General features: G+C 41.4%; 1 protein-coding gene across 7 annotated transcripts in view; it reads right to left on the bottom strand.

Moving 5' to 3' along the window:
• Positions 1 to 24054, bottom strand: part of LOC111254534 (uncharacterized) — a 41529-nt gene that overhangs the window by 10029 nt on the left and 7446 nt on the right. The window contains exons 1-2 of one of the 7 annotated variants that reach the window (XM_086975316.1): positions 10017 to 10218; positions 2899 to 3009 (exon numbers count right to left, since the gene is read on the bottom strand). The exons of 1 other annotated variant lie outside the window; for it this stretch is intronic. Coding sequence is in view for 2 of the 6 variants with exons in the window: in XM_022815472.2 (XP_022671207.1) it covers positions 10017 to 10155 (139 nt within the window). In the remaining 4 variants the exon portion in view is untranslated. Of the gene's footprint in view, positions 1 to 2898; positions 3010 to 5296; positions 5418 to 7056; positions 7085 to 7600; positions 7875 to 10016; positions 10220 to 24054 lie in introns of those variants that run through there. 5 more of the 7 variants (XM_086975317.1, XM_022815472.2, XM_022815473.2 and 2 more) reach the window with 5 other exon arrangements.

Genomic DNA, 24054 nt, shown 5'->3' with positions numbered 1-24054 from the left:
CGGCTTTTAAATGCTAAGCTTTTTTAGGTAAGTATAAGATGGTTACACCTATTTACTGTTGGTACTATGCAGGCGTTTTATCTCGGGATTTACTTGTTTTGTAATGCATTATGATCTGTATAGACCCTGAGAGAACATATAAAAAACAGTTTTTGCTATTGTGGGTGTACCATATATGAAATACTCACTGGTGATTGTTATCACTATGTTCGAAACTAAGAATTGGGCAATGCGTCGCCAAATATAAAAACAACCTTGGTTCAAAAACATCGTTCGTACGATACAAACGGGCTGACTATGCATCAACAACGATAGATCAACTATAAGATTCGACCACTTCACTCGTTCGGAGACGACTCAAGATTATGCGATGTCCAAGCATATATATATATATATATATAATAGGTTCTTAAGATGTTCGATGAACCTCTATAACGGGTAAAATATAAGCAAACACTCAAACAAATACTGCGATGTTGAAAATAGCCAGATTTGACTTGATATGGCTCTGAGTATTTTGTGTACCTGTGAAGCGTTGATTGCTACTGACTATGTAAACAGTAATTCGGCATTGGGAATTGCTGATTCTGCTCTAGTATAGAGTCGATTTGTGCAGAACGTAAAAATGGCGACCACAATTCCCATGAGCATGATGACGTCCCGGTGAAAGTAAACCCAGCACAGAGATTACCTTCATTCCGTATTTAGGAAGTCTTCAGGTAACAACGTAACAATTAGCCCAAGCTATTTAGGTGTCATGTAAACATGCACATGTTACCTTATAACGGTAGCTGCCAATCGAATGACTATTTATGTCGAAATTACGAAAAAATCACTGGAAAAAAAACAGCTAATTGCTAAAACAACGTTCTTTCTTCGTATGAAGAATACGTGTCAATGAGGGTTACGTTAAGGCTCGTTCAAGCGGATCCTCACCTCGCGAACAAGTGAATGCCGTAGGAAGTGTTTACATGTGATAAAAATAATCTACTGCGTATCCAAGATTGGTCCTTCTATCTCGGACTCTGCAGTTTCTATGCTTCTGTACTTCAAAAAGCAGAGGTATGTCATGCCTTCGTAAAGCCCTAGTAAACACTTCTACCATTGCTCAAATTTGTAATTTTCATAGAGCAGTTTATCTATGCATATTATAAACCTCGAGAATAACGAGCGGGAAATAAATTGTACATGATACCACTGACTATTATTATTTAACGAAATGCATTTTCGCAAAGTTAAAGAAGCTACTATCTTTCTTTCGTGCTGCGTCTCTTTAATTAGGTTACTAAACAAATTTACATTAAAAAAAAAACCTATTATATATTTATCGGATTACGAATGATATTACGCAGTCTCGAAATAGGCACATGTGGACGAATTAACGTTACAAAAGTCGTTTTTAGTTACCGATCTACTGTACATAGTCTGTAAAGGAGAACAAATGCGGACTTCAGACGATCAAGAAGCTCGCTCATCGAGTTCTCAAAGCTGCTGCTGGTGCTCTCATTTCATTTTTGTCATCATGTTGCGATGCGTCGTTAAAGACCTCGTGTGTACATGTGTGCATGTATTCCACGTGAGCATCATCTGAGCGCTGTAGTACTGCTGGCACTTTAACTTTAAGATGATAGTAATTCTGGGAAGAGTTATGTAATGGCAAGCAGCAGAGCATCTATGGCAAATATGGTTGCGCAGAGCTCTTATAAATTTCATCATCCACAATCCTGGTGAAAGTGGCTGCTGGGTACAGCAGTGTTGAATAAGTACGGATCGTTTATTCGCTGGGGTTAAAGCTAGACGTGTTTCTGATGAATTTCTTCGTTCGATTGTTGTGTTTGAGTAAGTCTAGTTACACACTCAGAAACGTTTCAGAATGAGCATTCTCGACGGATAAGCCTGATTTCGGATATACACATACGGCTTATGTATGAATGAACTTATTTGTTATTGCCGAAAGCCTTCACAACCGTACCTCGAATGCGAATCAAATAGTTGATTTTAGAGAAAGGGAGGACTTCAGACCTCGAGATGTTAGGAACGATAAGTCTGGTAATTAGCTATGACATCTGGCCTAATGGCGTAAAACGTCAGACTACAGGTGCTGCTACACGCTGATCGCCAAAAAACGACGCCCGCAGATATGGCCTATATACAAAATAAACGAATCTATAATAAAAAGGTAGGCAACTAGCTGAATGCATGGCAATACGAAAATTAGCACATCCGCAAAATCCTAACTATTGTAGAAACGTGAAATGTACATCTGTACATTTGTGTGGATCCTCCTTTCTGGCCTTATCCTTATTGATATCTAGCAAAGTTCAATAGAGAAACTGAGGAATTATTAATAAATTACATCATGGCATCGATCTAATGACTCGATTGATATAAGCGTTTTAAGATCATGACCTATGTACGCCTAGTGTTCCGATACAGTTCTACGGCTGCATTACCGTGGTAATATTCCTCATCTGTATCTCATCGTTGATATCTACGAGAGATGAGATTCCGATCTTGCGATCTCTTCGTTTTACTGTTCCTTATTGAGAGAGAGGCGGGAGCATCCGCCTTACGTTACCGTTTGTCTGTCCTCCACCCCCTTCCCCGTAAGTCCGTAACTATGTATACTATATGACGCTGCTTGTCATGACAAGTAGAAATCGAGTTTCATCTGGTCTAAAACAGTTATCTAGCTCGGTGGAAATCTACTAGCAAGCCAACATGTACACGCCATATATCCTAATCATTCCAAGAGCTAGTTTATTGATTACTGCCTCAGTTCTACACAAATTAACCTATTGTCTGCTCGACGATTACTTGATTCACTTTAGCGCAAAAGACTATTACGGTCTTCTAAATGAAAAAAACACTGATAGGTACAGAAAATCGCTTACGAACCGATGTGTTACGATGACACGGGTTGAGGCAATATTTGGGGCAGAAAAGAGGACATAAGCGGACACAACTATGGCGAAATAGGTTTACAGTCTCCAGTCTAGTTTGCTTTGCCTACAACGACAATGAACAGCAAACATGTGCAGAATCCCTTAACATGAAAGTATGTATCGTCAGATTTACTTGATTGAGTGAAAGCTAATTTAAATTAACAGAGAGAGCAACATGTGGCTAACTAGTCTGCGTATAGAAGGAAGAAGAACAATGTAACTGAAACAATATATTTTCCGCGCTAGCTTACTCTCTTGACTTTTCAAAACTGAACGGAAGCGGACAGTATGGGCTGGTCTTGTCGAGAACGAATCTAGCTCCATAGAGCACAGCTAATCCTCTAACCGCAATTCTAAATCGCTTTCTTCGGTCCGAAATATTTGATACACAACAGGGACAAGACAGGTATGAGATCAGATTAAGACAATTAGTCGGCCTTGGAGTAGATAAAGACCTCTGTTATGGTAATTACATGGCTCAACAATAGAGGGATACAGGCAAACGGTTTGCAAAACTAAGTTCAGATCACGGCAAACGACCATACCTAACTCGTTATTACGCTGCTGCGTTTAGTCCCTGAGAAAGATATCTGCTATAGCCTCTTCGAAGGTGTTTTACACCCTATTCATTTAGACAGTAATTAGCAGTGAAACAAAATGTCCTACGAAGTGCATGTATAGTTGTTGTGAATTCTTTGGACGTTTATGTGTACTTGCTTTCTTTCGTAAATTATAATTTGCTGAAAGGAACTCTTTTTTGAGCTACACACCGTTTTTTTGCCGGAGTCATAATATGTTTGCGCTCCTTTATACAAGTTCTATAATATATATATATATACTCGATTTTGAGAGAGGCGACAATTTCGACATTTTAAAAGATAGAATACACCAGTTAGATGAGTAAAGTATGAAATTATTTGGTTAAAAATTTATCCAAAAGATATGAAGCCCCATTGGAGTGGCAGTTTCTTCAACTGCCACAATATAGCGGATACAGTTTATCTGTTTGCTTGTGTTTTTCGCGTGCCAGCTCCTCAACGGTTTTTAAAAAATAGGTGGATGCTTATGTAATTATGTTTATGTGTTGGCGGAGAGCAATAGTCTGCAACGAAGTCAATACTAAGTGAAGTGAGTAAAATGTCCTGATAACTTGGGTTGAGTCAATCATCTTACGGGCATTGAGATTTCCCAGAAGGGTTTGTAGTTGTTTCTCTATTCACGGGCGATCTAAACTGTCAAAAGGTCAGCAACTTCCTTTTGCCTTTACATGAGATGTGTAGGAGCCATACAAACGACAGACAGCATTTCCTCAAAAGGTAAGGGTAAGGAAAGGGCAGAGATTAAAAAAAGAGAAAATCGCAGATCGAAATTGTATTTTGTTATTTCCTCCTACAAGGACATGTTCTCACTTGGGAAATGCTATGGTACCGCTTCATCTTGCTGATGTTGTTAATGTCACCGGCGTCATCGCTACAGCGGCCACAATCCTGTTGTAGTTAGTAGAGAAGCAATAAGACAGCGGCATAACGAAATCACGCAGCAGTAACAGATGTTGGAAAAACTACCGATAGCTCCACATCTGTTATTAGTGTTAATGCCAAAAGCGCCAGTGGCGCCGCCATAATGCCTGTGTTCTTTGTTACAACTCCCTGCAGTGACGATTTCGTCATCGTTGTGCGCTTTTCCCCGCAGCATATGCTTCAACAACGACCCAATAAACGAACTACAGACAAAAACATACACGCACGCCCTCCCACAGCGGTTAATATTTGAAATTGTCGTGGTGGACTATACACGCAATCAGCACGGTAATACGGTGCAGGCACAGCATCACACTGGTATGACATCGTCATCACCACCATGTAGACAGTGCACGCCGCGTGGTAGGATCTTCTGGCGACAGATAGATATCTAAATACACCAATCAGGTCAATAACGCAAGCAGGAACTACAGCGTCGGCAACAGGCAGATCCACGACGACATCGCGTCCTGACGGGAAGAGAAAGGGAGAACACGCGGACACACTTCTTGCACTCTACGCGCGCGCGCGCGCGCGCGCGCGCGCTCTCACACACACGCACACATGTCCAAAGACATGGACCATACTCACTTTAATTCGCGCTATCGCTCAACTCAGCGGTGGTGGCGGCGACGGTGGCAGCAGCGGGAGAGGAAAGGATAGGATAGTAGAATAAGAAACGTAAAAACACACCGGAATAAAGAAGGTAGAAACAATCAACGCTCGGAAACGCAATTGCCTGTTAGGTAGATGACCGAACGACAGATGCTGAAAGGTAGCAAGAGAAACGACACGCCAAGAGTTTCATGCTACCAGTACTAAGAGACTTACTCGGTAGAAGCGCGCCGTGGGCAGCAACAAGGAAAGCGCTGCTTGCTCTTTTCTATTTGACAAACACCAAACGACGCTCGTCAGCTCCGTCGTTGTCGCCACTGTCGCCGAGCTGTTGAAGATTAACAATAGCTCTTTCGCACGAACGAGCTTACGTAGGAACGGACAACACGGACAGCGATACGAGAATGGGGGTTAGGGGGCTAGTAGATAGATACCTAAGTTCACCGATAGAGAGCCCTTTTTGGCAAGAACGAAACCCAATAGACAGATAACTGTCCGATAGAGATCCGCTTCTAATGCTTGCTTTCTTGATAGGCATAGGAGGCAAACGGTTGCAATATCTGGGGGGCTTATAACGCCGTTATGTTATCGTTGATGCCATGTTTGATATATGGATGCGGAGCTGGATGACAGTATCGCGAGAAAAATGCATAGTTCGATTCCGTAAAATTAGCAAGTAAAGAAGGCCCGACGTTTTGAATTAATAAATACCTTGAATCTGTTACGATCAAGCAAATACCCCACAAGGATTACGAAAACTATGTACATCAATCACTGGTCATTCGCTCTTTATAACACCTGTCGTTATATGCCATAATCGGATGAAGGAAATGCTCAGAATGATTTTCATCAGGCAAATTTCAGGTCGAAAACACAATAACTCTGCAAACATATCGAAGACGGATCATCTGGTAGAAGCAATCATTAATAGAAAAACAGGTGCCCGTCTTGGCTTTTCCAGCCAGTATCTTCTCTGAGAAAAAATGCTCTGAGTGGCTGCATCTATCGTCATAACCTCGAGCATATTCCACCCTTGTGTCGAGAAAATCAAGAAATAAATGAAAAATGCTAAGTATTAAAATATTGGACTGAATATAAACATATTTCAATAAAATGAAGTAGAGTGGAATTTTATGTTTTGTACTGAGGACACTCGTGAAAAGCATATTAAGCGTTCACTAAATATCGTTGAGAGTATGCACATTATGTAAACTGATTTTTAGCTGCAAATTATAGGAGGTCCTCGTCTCAATTTTGCTTGTAGGGTTTTCTCACTTTGTTGAAATATTTAGTGAAAACCTACCGCATTTGTCATAATAATAATAATAATAATGGAATTTCGATAGCTTCGAAACGATCGAAGGGACGAGAGGTTGTACAAAGCGTAACGACGGAAAACGGAAGTAGGTCGGGGCAAAGGAGCTTTAAAGAAAGAAAAAATAGTGGGCGAAATCGGATTTGAATGGCAATATAATATTTCTTTGAATAATATATATATATATATATATATATATTTCTTGTGGAAAAAGGTGTTTAATTAATGAAATTCGATAAACAAATTTGAGACGAGTATCTTCTTGAATAGCAGCCCAAGTAAGGACAAAAACCTCGTTAGAGCACATTCTTAGCTTTAAGAACCTATATAACAAAGACAGTGAATACAAAAAATCAAGTTAGGCCTTCAGCTTATTATAATTAGATAAACAATTATAACTTCTAAAAGATACTAATGAGCTTTTTATGTAAGGTAAATAAATGTCCAAGATCACAACAACAAGGCACGGTACAGAAATAGGCGGACGACAACAGACGATGGTGTGTGATGTCATGCATAGGACAGGATTGTGCACACGGATATGTGCAGTTTTGTTTACCACAAGTCTTTCACGATATGGTCAATTCCAATTTAGGATACGGCTATTGTGGATGGCGCTATAGTGGCCTTAAAGAACAAGCGGCAGGGGTGAGTCGTGTACCGTTTTGATGCATGGATGACAACAGCACAACTATGAACACTGACACGTAATCGCTTAGATGCTGTAGATAGAGTAACTGCAATGACGACGACGGTGATAATTGAAATCATAACACAATCAGGCACGATGAAATCTAGTGAGACTTTCTTTCAGACAAACGGTCGTTATCATCTGTTAACCATGAAGTGCTTGGAGGCTAACCACCGCGCAAAACGTAATCAGCTTTTGCTAGAAGGAAAACAAACAAAGTGGGCGCGGGCTCTGATACGAAACTTCGAAAAAAGAAAGGCTACAACAAAGAGAAGAGCACCCTTTTTCGTTGATCATTGAGCTCTCAGCAATGGTTAGCTTACGACGTTGACACATCAAAATGTAAGATGGCGTCAAAGCCGGCTTCCTATGATGATTGTCCTATGATGATTGCCCCTATTATATTATATTATATATGTATATTGTAGGGAGCTTTTGACTTATTTTCTATTACTGCAAACACACAACCCGAGAAGAACTGCCTAGATAATATATTTTCAAATACTGGACTTACTCTCTCCGATCTGCTATCCGTTGAAACGTAGGAAACAAATAAACGTCAGGTTCTCCACTGACTAATGATAATTGGCTCTGGGAAAAACTAATGAATACTAGTACAAAACCTCTACTCGAATAACTGGGTTTCCGGTGCTGCCAACCAGCCACTATCGAAGGGCTTCACATTTTCAAAGTATGTGTGATGATAAAGGAAGTGAAAAATAAGTATTGAACTGGTGCCTAATGTGAACGTATCCCTAAGGGTTTTGGGCAAATGGTGGTTGAAAATGCCCTGTCATCGTCTTTGTAGGCAAAGTCCATTGCCATTGCCACCATCGTCCATTTGGACATCTCTTACTCACTCCCTTGCATGAACTAGCTCGGATGAGCTAGTCTCGAAACATCAGTCTGTTCTTTCTACGTGTAGATACACGACTTCGCGTGTGTGTGTGTGTGTGTGTGTGTGTGTGTGTGTGTGTGTGGTGTGTGTGTGTGTGTGTGTGTGTGTGTGTGTGTGTGTGTGTGTGTGTGTGTGTGTGTGTGTGTGTGTGTGTGTGTGTGTGTGTGTGTGTGTGTGTGTGTGTGTGTGTGTGTGTGTGTGTGTGTGTGTGTGTGTGTGTGTGTGTATGTGTGTGTGTGTGTGTGTGTGTGTGTGTGTGTGTGTGTGTGTGTGTGTGTGTGTGTGTGTGTGTGTGTGTGTGTGTGTGTGTGTGTGTGTGTGTGTGTGTGTGTGTGTTGTGTGTGTGTGTGTGTGTGTGCGTATCTGCATGTATGAATGTGTGTTTGTGTGTGTGCATCTGTACCTTTGTCCGCCCGTCTATTCGTGTGGGCCTATACATGTGAGCTATTGTCTGTCTGCCAGTATCTGCGTGTAAGCGCGCGCGCTCATCGCGTAAGCGAGTGTATTTTTGCCAGAGGGAGTGCCTATTTCTATCGAGTAACATGTAAATTATCGCCATCTTATCTTTGCGCGGCTATAAGAGGCCCTCGACGACTGGTCGTGCTGGTAAAAAGCGAACTGATTGACAGCAACAAACTGCGTCACGTCGAATGACAATACCTGTTCGCTTACTTGCCCCTGTAGCATCGCCGGGCTATGCCACTCAAGACAACACTCTAAACGGCCTGGTCTGGCCTGCCCCTAGCGCCTGTTGTCAGAGGGAGGAAGGGAGACAATCAATGGTTGTTCTAAAATAGGAATAGTCTCGTTGAATTGCGACGGCAAACTATGGGGCCAAAAACCGTAAAGGTAATACGAGGGCTTAGGAATGAGACAAATCATATTAAGATGTTGCATATCTATTTCGTGCTTAACTCAGTTACGTAGATAGAACGTACACTGTTACTACTACTACGTCGCTTCTACCTTGTAATTGCCTTTTGTCCGAAGTCATATATATAAATGAAGTTTAACTTGTAATTAAAATGAGACTAACGCGTAGCTTCGTAGATAGATTCAGGCTTCGATACGGATATTCCGAAGAGCGCACCTTGAGGAACGCATTACTGATTCAATAAAAAAAAAATGTCATTAAGTAATTAAGGTGTAAATCTTCGTAAGCTCATCGTACAATAATAAATCTTCTGTTTTGTTAACACGAGCAGTCATTGATGCTCGCAAAAAGATTCTGCAGTACTAAAATACGTAAGTGTGATTATTTTTAAAGCACGGATTAATGGGACTTTATTCAGATCAACGCCTGATCGAAGCTTAGTGCAAGTTAAAATATAGATTTCTGGATTAGTTAGTGCCTTCAGAAGCCTTCACTGATCCAGAGGTACTCCATGCTTAGCCTGCCTTGTATATAAGATGTACAAGTCAGCAGTTCTAGCACAGCGCGTACATGAGAACCTTACATCAGTACTGGCAACTTGTCAAGTAGACTCGCACCCCATACACTTAACTCATCTATGTGAAGCGGTGCCATGAGGCCCCGGATCACGAAAGCCATCTCGAAGCTAGCACTCATCGAGTTGCGAACTGCACGTTAGTATTCTTGACTTTTCAAATCTGGATCCGACTTATTCAAACTTCTTGTTAGCCTTCTTTTTAAACCTAAATCCAGCTTGGTCAGTTGTCTTTACGTTGGCTATTACCGCGTTCATGCAAAATGTGGACGGATTAGAAACAATAGGCATTTTAGCTACGTTAAAAGTTGAAGATCCCCTGTATGAAACGAACGGTCTTTGATTTTGATGTGTTATGCTACATTTGACACACTGAGCTTATCGTGTATCTTACCAGTATTAGAGGAATTACTGTCTACTTATATCGTCACCTCAGATTCAGTCAGACAATATCTTCCTTCTTTATTATCTACAGGAAATAAAGTAATTCACAAAGTCCCAGACAGGCAGTCACGTAGGCAACACAGCAGGTCCATAGATTTCTTTCTTGTCTGCTGATGGTAATAAAAAAAACAGGTACCGACCTATTTTTCTCGCGAGCGGTTCTCGGACAAGAGTTTCGATATTGCAGAAGTATGAAGCGCTGAGCATCGCAAACGGGTTTATTGTTTTTCCTCGCGCAGAAAATTTAAACGTGATTTTGTCAAAAGCATTTCTCCACATCTAACAACAACAATTAGCGTCTCACTCGCAATTTTCGGGAGTTGCATATTTTGTTGAAAACAAATAAGCAGACGAAATGCCAGTAAAACGAACGATTAACTATAAAGGGTCGTACAATTCAGCTGCCGAGGCTGCGGTTTTTCAGATCATGTCAGCACATTTGCACGTGAAGCTGTTTTGGTTACGTTCGTTCTACGCCGTCGTGATGGGCACCATCCTTTACAGAATGATGTAGCAATAGTTTAATTTGAAATGGTTGTCCGTAATTCTTCTAGTCACACCACGAAATGGTCATATATATCGTACCGGCAACTAATGATGCCGACGATAACAACGATGGAATAGGTAATTGGCTAGTTTGAAGCTAAAAGAGACCGCCATTGATTCTCTAGCTGGGACTGGCTTGTTGCAATGATTGGCGATGAACAGCATTTGTTGAATGTGGCGACACCTAGTGCGAATACATTTTGTGACCGAAGACTTCCGACACATAAGGAAACAACGTCTCCCTGCACAGGGACCGCGTTACCGGACATCGTGGTTTTTCGGACGTTTTTGTTCAAATACATGTTACCAAATTATCCATAGTCATAGAACCGTACTTACTACGAGTAACCACATGAGCTACACTCGATAGACTGCATCAGAAAGCGGTGTTTCATTATGTATCTCCAGTATTTTATTCAATTAGCGTTATAGGAAATCTAATAAGGAAGGGTTTGTCGTCGAATCAACTGTTTGTGGCATATTATCTGAGCGTTGGGAATACGCGTTTGGCCAATTCTAGACATTTACTATGGATTTAATGCGTGATAATAACACGAGGTCCTTACGCCTTCATCGATTAGTTGATATCACTCGGCCAACTTGAAACAAATATAGACTTACGTGCAAGCGTACCTGAGCTATAATTATATTTTCCTAGAGATTGTTTTTGGTAACATCTTTTATCTCATGTAAAAATGTATTGACTAGGATGAATTGTAGAATAAAAATTGCCAAAGTTGGCTGATTTCGTGTACGATTCCCTTGCATAACGGCGAAATTCTGAGGTGGGTTTTCATGCCATAGCGATCTAGTTTATATTTTGGGCGGATCTAAGCCTTCTTGCATGGACATAGTGAAGGTTTTTACCTAAGCTTTAGAGTATTACATTAATAATCCTGCCTGACTAGTCTGCCCAATTGCTGCGAGCGTGAAGGGAGTTTGAAAAATACAGGGTATTTGGGATAAGTTGTGACGCATCTTGGCGGGCCGTTTGGCGAAGTAGGCATGCATCCATCGCCTATTCCTAACAGCACGAAAAAGCTGATTCTTTCGGTTATAAAACAGATTCATAAATACATTATAGTGTATCCAGGAATCAAAGAGGGGATTGGATCGGTAAGGCAAGCCTCACCGAACAGTCCTTTCTAGACCTCGTAAGCTTTTTTTGCCCCTCTTAGACTTTTCGGTCTTTTCAGACCTCTGAATTGTTAGAATTGTCCAGACTGCAAGCTTGCTCGTGTGTTTATATTATATTTAGGCGGCACTTTATTTATTTATTTATTTATTTATTTATTTATTTATTTATTTATTTATTTATTTATTTATTTATTTATTTATTTATTTATTTATTTATTTATTTATTTATTTATTTATTTATTTATTTATTTATTTATTTATTTATTTATTTATTTATTTATTTATTTATTTATTTATTTATTTATTTATTTATTTATTTATTTATTTATTTATTTATACTTATTTAGGCGGAGTTTACATATATTAATACTAATATTTTTTTCAATGATGATTCGTAGCAAAAGATAGAGCTAAAGAAAGGGCTCTTGAAACTTGCTTGTGCTAAAGTGAGACAAACGTCAATTATATTGAATAAACACGTGCCCGATCATCCAAATGTTTGCAATATTTGTCCTCATTTAGATAGATATATTTGTAAACAAGTTAATAACAATGTATAGACAATTTGTCAAGTATCACGAACATTCGTATATGTGCGTATGTTTTGGAACGACATGGATCACTCAAAAGCGTCTTATCAGTTGGCCTGCGCTGTTGGGGTATGTTGTATAGATAAGATCGCGAACGCAACGATGAGCGAATGCATTCATAGACTTGCAAAGATAAGATACCCTGGGTTGGACGATTTTCTAATGGATGCTTTTCTGTTAAATCATCAACTCATTACAGTTAAATAAAGTTCCATATGTCATTTAATTGGGCGCATATCTTAATTGTTTATTAAATACTTTTTTTTAAAGTTTATTTATTAAATAATTTTTTTCCCAAGTAGTACGTAATGACCAAGATGCACTTGAACCTTTACTTTTTGCGCTGAATAAAAACTTCGAACAAGAAACTACCCGATCGCATAACAACACACCGATGACCGTGCGGCTTTCTGACAGTGGGTTGACTTCGTTCAGCCACGGAACATTTCAGCGAATTAGATAGACTACTACTTCACCAAGATCTTCACACAAAGAAGGGTGTGTCTCCCAAAAAGCGTCTAGAATTGTGCCTCTACTCTAACTGATTATTGTCCAATAATAGCGAATGAGTGATCACTTTATGATTACAGCGTAGGTGAGTTATTAAACTAGTTACGCCAAGATACTCGTCGTGCAAGTGCGTCAGAAGGTTGCAGAAGATACTGGACATTTGCTCTCCACTTATGCCCTGAGACACAAAAGCTTAATAATAGTCTTTCACACAGCGTTAAAAGAAACTGTTGCATTGTCGAGCTGCGAACTAGCGCGCAGCGCTTGGTTTGACTGGACAGCCATGAAAGCAGTCAGCTTCCGTCTTCACCTCGAAAAAATACCGTTAGGAATTGCATCAGGCGGTTAAACCTCTTGAAATTAAATGTGCCTACACCTGGTTTTGAACCAAGACCAATTCATGCGTCCTTAAGTTGAGTAGGCGACGTGTAACCGTTGCGTCGTTACGGGGACCATTTCCACCATCGCCAGCTCAGGTCATGTCCTGTGTCTCCACCGCTAACTGTATTATATGGAACAGCGACAAACTGGTAGCCCTACTCAAGTTTGGGACCTAATTTAGCCAATCAGCGACTCCAAGACACAGCGCTGAAGTTGTGAAATGTAAATTTTGGATAAATATCGGTTGATCGCCGACCTGTGCCTGTTGTGAAGCTGTCGAATGACATGAAATGGCTATGTGTGCAGAACAATATACGAGAGTCGATGCTGCCAGTGCCGAACCTGAACGTTGAGGTTTTAGGCTGGCCATGGGACGGACAGTTCTGCGACAAGACATCCCAGACAACATCTCGTCCGATCGTGGTGACCCGAGGCGCCGAAATTAGCTAGTGGCCTCGAATAGCTCACGCAACAACGTTTGAGACAGTCATGAAGATGATAAGAGGAACACCGAAACGGTTTGAAAGCCTGGTAGGATATGTTTATCGATAAAGTAATCAAAAGGAACAGGTGAGTCCAGTGCGCCAGTCTCATGGAGCTGACAGAGAAAATTACCCGCTAACTCCCGACGGCGTCAAGCGGAGCATCAATGTTCCCATTGATCGGCTCGTCGTCCGTCGTTCAACGAACGACGACGAGGCGTCATTGCAAGTCAACGCAGTTCTTAAATGTGCATTTGTCTTATAGTGGCATATCATAGTAGTGCTCTGCTTCTATGAGCTTCCAAGAACGACGTAGCAGTATGGAGCGCAAAAAATTATTATTTCAAATACCTGGACCGACGTCATCCCAACGACGAAAAATGTCCTGGTGTTAAAATGGCGTGACAACAAGCTTCTTCGGTCACGACAGAACAAATGTGCACTTAGGGGCAATTCCATCAATGCCCTGCGTCGCTGTGCAGAACCCACTAGTGATAACAGCTTGTGTCCAGATTGCAGTCGGCCGCAGACAGGTCCCGGTTCAAGTCCTTCTCAGTCCAATCAAAAATCTCACGTTCGTTTTGCCCTCGAGCCTAGATCAGTGCTGATCTAACAAGGAAGTCATTGGCGTTTGAATGACTTTACAGTGTCATGCGAAAGAACTGACTGCTGGATATTATTAACGAATCAGTAACAACGGCGTGGCACCGGGTTAGGTAGTCGCAGGGGAACTTCGCCGAGCTCACACAGGGCTGAAGCTGCGCAGGTTTATTTTGTGTGTTGCACAACTGCTTTTTCGAAGTTCGCGTGCAACCTGGAAAGTTTATGGCTATTGGAAGTTATCGGTGTTGTTAATCCACCGGCAAGCCCACACCGGAGGAGCCAATGCAGCAAGGCAGTTCAATGAAGGCTCTCTGTACGACGTCATTCATGTACGACCAGCATGGCCAAACGGAGCTCGACAACTGCGGTAGCGAACAATCTAGATGCGGCCGTCCGATGTCTCTTATTAAAGAATTTCGTCGCGATGCTGCTACCTTCCAGCAGTATCGGGAAGAAATCATGACGTTTGTGCACGATGCATACATGTAAGAAGTTAGCGAATACTGACATGCATGAACACGCGAGCACGATAGCATTTATTATACGCCTCATTACCAAGTAGTTACGGAAGCAAATGGGAAGTGCAAGTGCCAAATAAGCTTCGACTGTTCAGCCGTAACGGCGCCTGGGGTCTCCTTCTTGGGTACTCTGAGTCTGATCGGCTTTTCGGATGTAGAATCTCCACAGCGTTTCCGGTACATACTATTTATGTATGTAATCTATTTCAGAATTGTAATTTATCAGCGGTTGTTGTTGGAGTCCGGTGCCTTCCGCCCTTAAGAATACCACTAACTTTCGGTAATCCGTTCGATACCAGGTGGACATCCTTCGCCAGAATGCCGCATTTTCACTACAAATAATCACCAATGCTTCACTCTCTTTCGTCGAATAACGGCGTTGACTGTCGTTCAGGTTTTTATGCTACTGCAGCAAGCCCTCGCGCCTGATGCGTCGGTCGCTGATATAGTCAGTATTGTAAAATCGAAGATTGGCATTGGTGGCGCTTGGAGTACCCGTCTTTTCATTTCAGTAGATTTAGGCTCTTGTTCAGCGTTTCCGGTCAGCTTTGTTTTCGACCACGTGGTTGACCCACGAATTTTGCTGTATTCGATGCATGTTTTGTTCAGTGTACTTGCCGAGTACTCGATTCATTCGGACATCTTATGCAGCCGCTCGTCGTGCTATTCTTAAGATTCTCAAAACACCGATTCCAATGTCGAGGTCTCCCACAAAATGCTTCATTAGGTTCTAGAACAGCTATAACTAATGCCAACCTAAAACACACCCGCAGAAATAACTAAGCTCCCGAATCTTCCACCAGTTCCACTTGATGGTAGGCTGACATTACGTCCACTAAAAAAAAAACAATTTTGCCCCTTTAAGCTCTGTCAGTAGGTCTTTTAGGTGTGGCAGCAGAAAAACGTCAGGCGCAGTGGCCTCGTTAGGTCGATGCCCCTTGACTGCCACTATCATGGCTGACATCCATTCCGATTCCTCAGTTGCAGGGTTCCCAAATCAACATGCTCATATCTTTTGTCACTTAATTTCTCATTATCAATGATAATCCGAACAATATTCATTGTCAATTTTTGATCGTCTCTTTTTTTGTTTTTTACACGCCTCAATTCCCCCGAAAATAGGCTGAACCTTTGAATTATCTTAACTGTACATGTGCATCGCGTGCAGTCTACCCAACATTTCTTTTCTGAGAATTGATTTTCCTCTGTCTACCACCAATAACTCGCCCTTCGCTTCCTTTGCCCCGAAGTTGAGCAAACTCCATAATCTCTACATCCTTGCCTGACTATCCCCCAACAGTGACCCTTTTCATCATAAGTAATTTCATATCCGTATAGCTCATTCTAGATATTACCCCCCCCCCCCCCTCCCCGTATCTGTTATAAATTCAATTGCATTCCTAATAACTAGCACTTGACAAACTGTTTCCGAAGCTGACTGATAATGCAATGAATAAACCGCTGGCTTCTTTTTATTTCTGGCCCCACTCTCTTCCGAATCCCAGTATGTCTCTCCACTGAGGTGCGATGATTGCTTTGTTTTTAGCGTTCTTTGATCCTTCACACTGACAGGCATTATCGAAGTGGAGCGTTATCTGCTCACGTAGCATATCGATCTGCAAAACCACGCCCGGCGTGTCCGTCCGAGACAGTCTTATCATTTCGAACGTGTTCACTTGTCCACCTAAAAGCCCATCTTTTTTGGAATTCTGTTCCACCTAGCTGCACCAATTTGTCAGTTGCGAAGTGGTCCTTCTCTTCAAATGGTCACTTCCTGACACTTGGAATCCCCGTTCGCAGCCGGATCATCGAGACGTGGGCATGAACTGAACACGTCTCGAACTTTAATGCCATTCCTTGCAGCGCCAATTCGTAGTCACGCATTAAATTGCTGAGACGCTGTACACATCCGAAAAAAATCGTATCGTGCTGTCTTTCGTTTGGCTGGTACAGCGTCGACTCAGAGTCCTGTTCTATGGATTCCATTTATCTCCGATTCATTTTTGGCGGGGATCTTTCCAGTGCTCGCCGCTGGATCTGTTCGTCCTGCCTGACACAATGCCTTTTTAGTAGGGCAGATTTTATTGCCTCGAAGTGTGATTACAACACCTTCATTTAGTCATCTCATAACACTATTGGTTCACATTTTTTCCACACAAAAACGTCGCTGGAGATAAACGTAATGCCATCATTTTTATTCACCCGTCGATCGGTTCCTCGACTTGTGTCCTAGAGTTATGGGATGCTGTTGAAAAGGCTATCTATTTACAATCATTTTTTTTTGTTTATCGAATGCAAGTCCACCCTGTATCAATCAGCTTTACTCAATTGATAGCTTTTCTTTTTCTGCCTATCTCATGGCATGTGGGCTCGTGTATTGCTTATCTGTCATTCTCTTTGTTTCCCTATTTTCGGCTATATATTTGACACCGTCCACGGTCCCTTCGTCCACCTATAGATAATCTACGTAGATAGCCCGAGCGACTAAGCAATTCTAACTCCAATCTCTACCAGCTTCAAAACGGACACCCGCACTGCCATTTCTCGAACTAAGGGCTGTACCAATCTCTGCCCTATGGTCTAGACTCGGCAGCACATTGACTCGTCAATATTGGTCTACAACAAAGCAACCTTTTCGCTGGAAAACGTTCTATCTCTAGGAAAGAATATTTCTGGCAATAGAATAGTACCACCTTGCGAAAGCGTCGAAGCGGTATCGCGACGCGTCGTATATCTGCATCAGAGCTTCTCGCAAATAGAGGGTGGCGATCGGCTTCGGAGTGATTAAAACTCCACGGGGGAAACTGTTCGTGCGGAAAGCTGTGCCCCCACTGAATAGTAGAAGTATTTGTAAACTAGTTAACAGCAGTCAGAACCAGCGAACAACCATTAGCTATTGGTTAGTCTCATACCATTTCTTGCCATTACTGATCTGCGAATATGCGATATGGACCCGACTGACAAGAGGTGAACGTCTTACTTTTGACTGGGTTAACCAGGATAGTTGCGTCTAGCCAAATCCATCATCCATGCGAACGTTGTCTTTTCGGCGCTCCGGAGATTTTTTCTGTAACTTGAATTTTGGAGATTTTTTTTTGCAAATAACCATGTAGATTTCTAATTGTTGTGTCGTTTGTCAGAAGGTGCCTGATATCGTCGCCGACCCAATTTAAGCCCCGTTGCTTAACAAATCATACTGGCAGCACCGTTTAAAACAATATGATATGATTTCGTTAAGCCTTTCGTTGAGCAATACAAAATGGAAGCAGTAAAGAGCTACGTAGCCTTACTCATTTGTATCAGCATGCGCACTGTGTACCTCCAGTCAGTGATTGCGATGATCACACCGGCTTCGGTACGACGATTTCTTGACTCACATTTCGGTTGCAGACGCCTGACCCTTAACAACACCCGCTCATTCGTACAGATCACATGACAAGGCTTCTTATTTCAGTGTGTGGTCCGTTTTCGTTTGTTCTGAAGAATTTCCGCTCTGGATCTCATTGCGATAACGACCAGTTAGTTATCCGTTGACGGGTTTGGCAGGTAAACTAAGTATACCTCAAGTGGACATGCCAGCCGACCTCATCCACGGCCATCCGTACCAACGAGCGCTTGCCTCAACTATGCCGCAAGCTTGGTCCGAATGACGTTGTTATATTTAGTTCGTCCTCACTTCGGCTGTAGCCGCCGCTACTTCAGCGTAAACATTTTTCCAAATCATTTTCCATATGATAATATCGGGAATATCTTCGTCAGCTGTTTTCCGCAAGTATGGAAGTAAGGGCCGGTCATAGACGATGGAGTAGCACGGCTTTATTACTACTGATAAAATCAAATTCTACGCAATATCTAAAAAATGAGCTCCTACCTATGCTTTGTTGTAGTCACTGAGCGAATTAGGATTGTTCTAATTTGCGAATTATCGAAACTTTATTTTCATTGCAACAATAATGATGATACATAGCTGCGTATGTACACGAAGCGAAGTCGAACGGTGCAATGCATACGACCACCATTGATAGCAGCGCAGTGAAGACACAGATTTTGCGAAGGTTGGTCACACCTGACGCGAGTTCCCCAAGAGTGATAGAATTTGAGGTGTGTGTCCGTTCTTTTTGAACGCATAATGCCCCAACAAGAGCAAAGTGACGCCCTGACTCGGTGATTTACTCAGGATATAAAATGCGAAAGCAAGCGGACTTCATGACCACAACGACTTGGAACTTAACATTACGACATATCTGTTGACATATTAATTCTCTAAAAGCTAACAGACCCAGCCAGGACGCCTTTTCTCATAGGAAACTAAAGGCAACGGGCAATATGTTCTTAAGTCGGTTCACCGGGAAACAAAATAAGAGGTCTGCTCGTGTCAGAGAACTGACTTGGAAATATGAACAGGCACCAAAGGCTGTATTAGCGGATATTACGAAGAGGATTTGAAAGCTACGCGCCAAAGCAAGCGTTCAAGCAGACGAACGAAGTTACCATCCAGGCTACGGCTGACATCAAAGGTATTAGAAACAAGATCACCGCATACATCTATACTGAGCACCGCAGTTTCGCCGATACTCTAGCTTCCGGAAAGAGAATCGACTGGCAACTAATTGGAGAGACCTTCAAGTCTTCCACCAGATGCTGAAAGTGGCTGCTGGAAGCGGTTGTTTCATAACAAGCGAGGATGACCAGAATCATATGAGGAAGGTCGAAAAAATGGTACCCGGTAGTCTACAAGCGAATGTCACGGTTACTGTTGGGAAAGCAAATTGGAGCGTAACGGGAATAATAAATAAGGAGGCAAAATAAATGCTCTTTCCTCAGTGGTCGCTCCGACGGGTTTCTTTTTGTTGATACACTTTAGCATGTAGCATAGTGTCAAATCGGAGAGTCACAACGTTAAGATCACAGGGAAGAAAATGCTACGAAACGAGACATGAACGATTGTTGTACGAAACTTTTCGTTAAGCCATTGGTGGATCAAAAGGGACAAGTTAAAATGGACGTATCCTTCACAAGAAACTATTTGCAAAAAATTTAATCGAGGAGATGACTGCGTAAGCGGTATTTGCAGTACTTGCAGTACTGTGTGGTGTGTTTAGAGTACGTGGTTAACCCTGAAACCCTCGGAGACCCCGAACGGAACTACTGGGCCATAGTCAATAGTTGTAAGATTTTTCATGCGCAATTTCAGCTAAAAGGGGTACTAGCAATGCGAAACCTACCTATAAGGTAAATCTCACACCTTATTTCAAAGTGGCTTTTAGTCCCATGTTACCCCAGATGCCAGAAAATGGAACACAGTATGTCTGGAGGCAACAATTCTCTGCTCAAGGAAAAAGGTGCCACAACAATGATATTTTAGGTCATTTGCCTAGGGGAATGCGGTGAACTCAATTGTAACTGGTAGGAATCCACTTACAATCACAGCGCCCTTACAACAGAATGCCCCAAATTTCGGGATCGTCTTCAGCAGGAGATACACAGTGATTTACATTTTTCTAGAAGTAACTAACAGGAAAAAAGTGGCTTTTATACTAATAAGAAAACCTAATAAAATACAAATGTTATCATGGTCGTGGATAAAAAGAATAGATACTTGCATATGGGATACTTTCAATCTTGAGTGGGGTAGGCAATGGTTCCACAGGGGTTCAAATTAAAGACATGGGCCGCTGTGATTTCTGCTATTGGAACTTAAATGAGCCAACATAGGGACAACTGGAAGACCTAACAGATTCCAAAAAAAGAGGCACGACCGATAACCGTAGAGTTTTACACGGGTTTTAATGCGTTTTAGTAGCTTAGAGCTCGGCCCAAACGAATAAAAGAAAGCGGACTGGTTGGCTATCCACGATATGGTTACAAGAAATGACGGAATCGCACCTACATTCTAGAGCTCGGCAAGGGCCCTATGTATAGTCCTTACTGCATGCGACTCGCGGCACGCTGGAATGATTAAAAACTGGGAGGCCTTGAGCTGTCAGGAAAACTCAAGAGATCATCACTGTCTAGAAAAGATCTCTAGAGAAGGTAGAAATTAATTGCTGCCATAAGATATTGCGAGTCGAAGGACGCGACGCCGTCGCAGTGGCCAGTAAATGCTGCTTGCAGGTAGGATAAACCCCACCTCAAAAGAAGAAAGCAGCGTAACTCAAATATTGGTGAGAAGATAGGGTGCGCGGGCTAACTGCAATAGAATGAGAAGAAGACTTAAACGGTCCAGAGAGCCCGGCACGCCGGAAGTGTTGAACCAAGTAATCGATCATTACAGGCCCACATCAGCAAATCTTAAAGCGGATATTCAGAAAAACAAGTACTGGAAGGGATGCCTATGAAAAATTTCAGGAAAACCCTGGAAAGCCCCGCTTCAAGATGGTTAGAAAAAGCCACATGCACAGCTAACAAAAGTGGAAGAGAATGATGACATTTTCCCGTTTATACTATATTTTACGGCTTCCTCTATAATAACGGGCGTATTCTTTTCAATGATAGATGAGACCTAACTAGTGGGGGAACGCGAAAAGCCAAGAAGGCTTTAGGGGCAGATGGTATTTTTTCAATTGTCATCAAAACATTCACAAACAAATCGATCTGTTCTGTGATCAAGAGATCTGTTCTTGACCGTTATTCTGGGTATCGAGAACGCAGACAGCAATCTGTTTGGAAAACGATTCTGGAGTGTCTGAAGACACAAAATGTTTCTTCGTCTATTGTACGCATCGTCCCAAGCTATATAGGCAATCGCACAGTGAGGAACCATGTTGACTGCTGAAGTTTTACTGAGATCTATCTTAAGACCGTATCCGGCATACGACTGAATTCTGCGACTTTCAGATCTTTTAATCGAGATGGGTCTGATCGTATACATGGACGACCTTGTGGTAATGAACGTGTATAGCAAAAGGACCGAAGAGCCGCGTAAACCAAGCGCTAGCTTAAATAACTATTCCGATGAGAACGTGCGATATGCGAGTAGCACTAGCGAAACCAAAGGCATTCACTCTGATAAACAAGGAAAAACGTCTTCTTATCGTAATTAAAATCCAAGTTAAAGGAATAATATAGAAGGAAGGAATTAAGGATTTGTGGGCATTTGTAGAATTAGTGGGGCAAAAATAAGCTCAGGTGTCGAGGTCGATCCTCACGTTTGGCTATGCGAAATAGGTTTTCCATTGATGGTATTCAATCCTACATAAATTGCATCACTGAAATCCAAAACTTTCGCCTTGTGTCCTTGCTCACGCTTGCAAATAGTTTCTCTCCCATCACGGATAATAAGTTACATGCTTGCCATAATCGCTCATGGTGTTGCTTGTGTATTGGAATGTTTGCCCAGCTACGTGAAGCGTACACTTGTGTTTTTAAATAACTTTATTTGAATATTCAAATCTAGAAGTAGCAGAAGTTAAAGTAGTTTGAACAATATAAATCTGCTTTGGTCTAGAGTTGCATCGTTGACAAGTTTGTAAGGCAGAGAAAAATAATGATTTTGACTCTACTGTGTTCGATTATACACAATTTCTTCTTCTAACTTGTTTATATCGCCCACCTTACCTAAGCTGTGCCGCTATCATTACAGAACGACTTCTGAGACTTTGGTGCCTTCCGTAGATTACTATTGATTTTTTGAAAAAGAAAAGAATGAATAGATCTGGTTTGCTAGAAAGAAGAAAAGTAATCATGTATGTAAATATATGCATTAATTAATTTATCAAGTTTTTTTTTAATTTTTCTTGTTAAGGATATAATCTCAAGTAAGAGCTTCGTCAAATGTTTATCTTTAGGCAACAGACATTATTCCGTAATTCGTACACATTCTAATCTCAGCTGTTTTGTGTATTTATTTCTGTAAAATACGCGCTGGCTTTCAGTAACTTGCAACAAAGTTGTGCGTGTCGTAAAAACTTAGCCTGCTCTTTGTTGATAGTCGTAAGATTTTTTGGGAAGAAGAACGATGCGACGAGAGACGAGCGAATTTATCAAATTTTTTTTTGCAGCATTTTATTGGCTTAATGAACCAAATTAGCTATATGTTTTATAAAGTTAATATTTGATGTTATAATTACACGAAAACTCCGATTGAATTTTACAGAGCTTTTCTAGGAGTCGAAACATTTGATCCAGCTAAAATTTATCGGAGTTAATATATTATATCCTACGTTTTTCCACATATCCCCTTTACTTCCACTCGAACGTGCTTTGAATCGCGCTTTAGAATACTCGCTCTACTCTCCTTTTTGTCGGGGTCAAAATATACTTGGAAAAAGCCTAAAATGTTTGTGCTGTGTGCGGTATCGCCTCTTGCCAAGTTAAAAGATCTTGTATCTTAGAATGAAGGGTTCCACCTCGCTTCGATGATCAAGGCCAATGAAGACCTTCTAAAGGCGCTCTTAGAGAAACGCGGCCGGTAAACAACTCGAGAGCGGACTAAAACTACGGTTGTATAAGTATCACCTATCAATTCTTACTAATAAAATTTATTCAACAACAGGAGCTTGCCTGCCCTACAAAATGGACAAAGAACACAATGAAAAAGAAGGGTCTTCTGCAATGTCTCTCTCTACACCTCACCTCACACCGGGTATCAGAAAGCTGTTTTGTTTTGGTGAAATGAAAGGAGCTTCAGAGATTAAGAAATAGCATGAAAAAATCGAATAAGATGATCGTAAACATTGTTGCAATTGTAAAAACTGCATCGTGTGTACGTTCCTAACGACGAGGAAAACCCAATTCTCGTGCCACCCTGGTTATCACTTTGTTTCTATCACTGGCAAAATAATCATTTGTAATAGCATATTGAAAAATGAAAAGTATCTCAAAATGTGGTCGTCAATTCTAAAAAGCTCTATAATATATATATATATAAGTTGAGCAATCAAAGAATACTGATTCGCTAATTTACTGCCAGACTAGAGTGCAATGTTCGCTAACGCACAGAGACTAATATTGGACAAACCTAACATATAATTACCTGGAAAAAGGATCAAAATAAATTACTAACATTATAGTTGGGTTACTGTATAGGCAGTTTTCCTCGAAAACCATCAATTTAGCCGCACTCAAATATTTTTACCATTGATTTGTGTGCGTTAGATCTTCTATATAAGAAAAAATATACGTCAGTTAAGATTCATCCTCTGAAAACAGACTTGAAGGAGTTACTGGCGGCGATATATAACGCTATAACTAAGTTTCTACAAGTTCCGAATAAATTTGCACTGTTTTTTAGTCTGAACAAGATTTCCACTGCACTGACTTGCCATTACCCTTAGACGATCCTCCAGACGGCTAACCCCCGGGCGGGAACGTAGTGTGTCTTTGTCAGGATTCGAACCTAGACCAACACGTGTGTCTAATATTAGAATGTGAACATTACCCTGTAATCTATCAGGTGTTGATAATGCCGTA

The sequence above is a fragment of the Varroa destructor genome, unplaced genomic scaffold (genome assembly GCF_002443255.2).
Source record: "Varroa destructor unplaced genomic scaffold, Vdes_3.0 BEIS01000007.1, whole genome shotgun sequence".
Taxonomy (NCBI): domain Eukaryota; kingdom Metazoa; phylum Arthropoda; class Arachnida; order Mesostigmata; family Varroidae; genus Varroa; species Varroa destructor.
The sequence above is the reverse complement of the archived record's forward strand: the minus strand, read 5'-3'. Positions and strand labels throughout refer to the sequence as shown.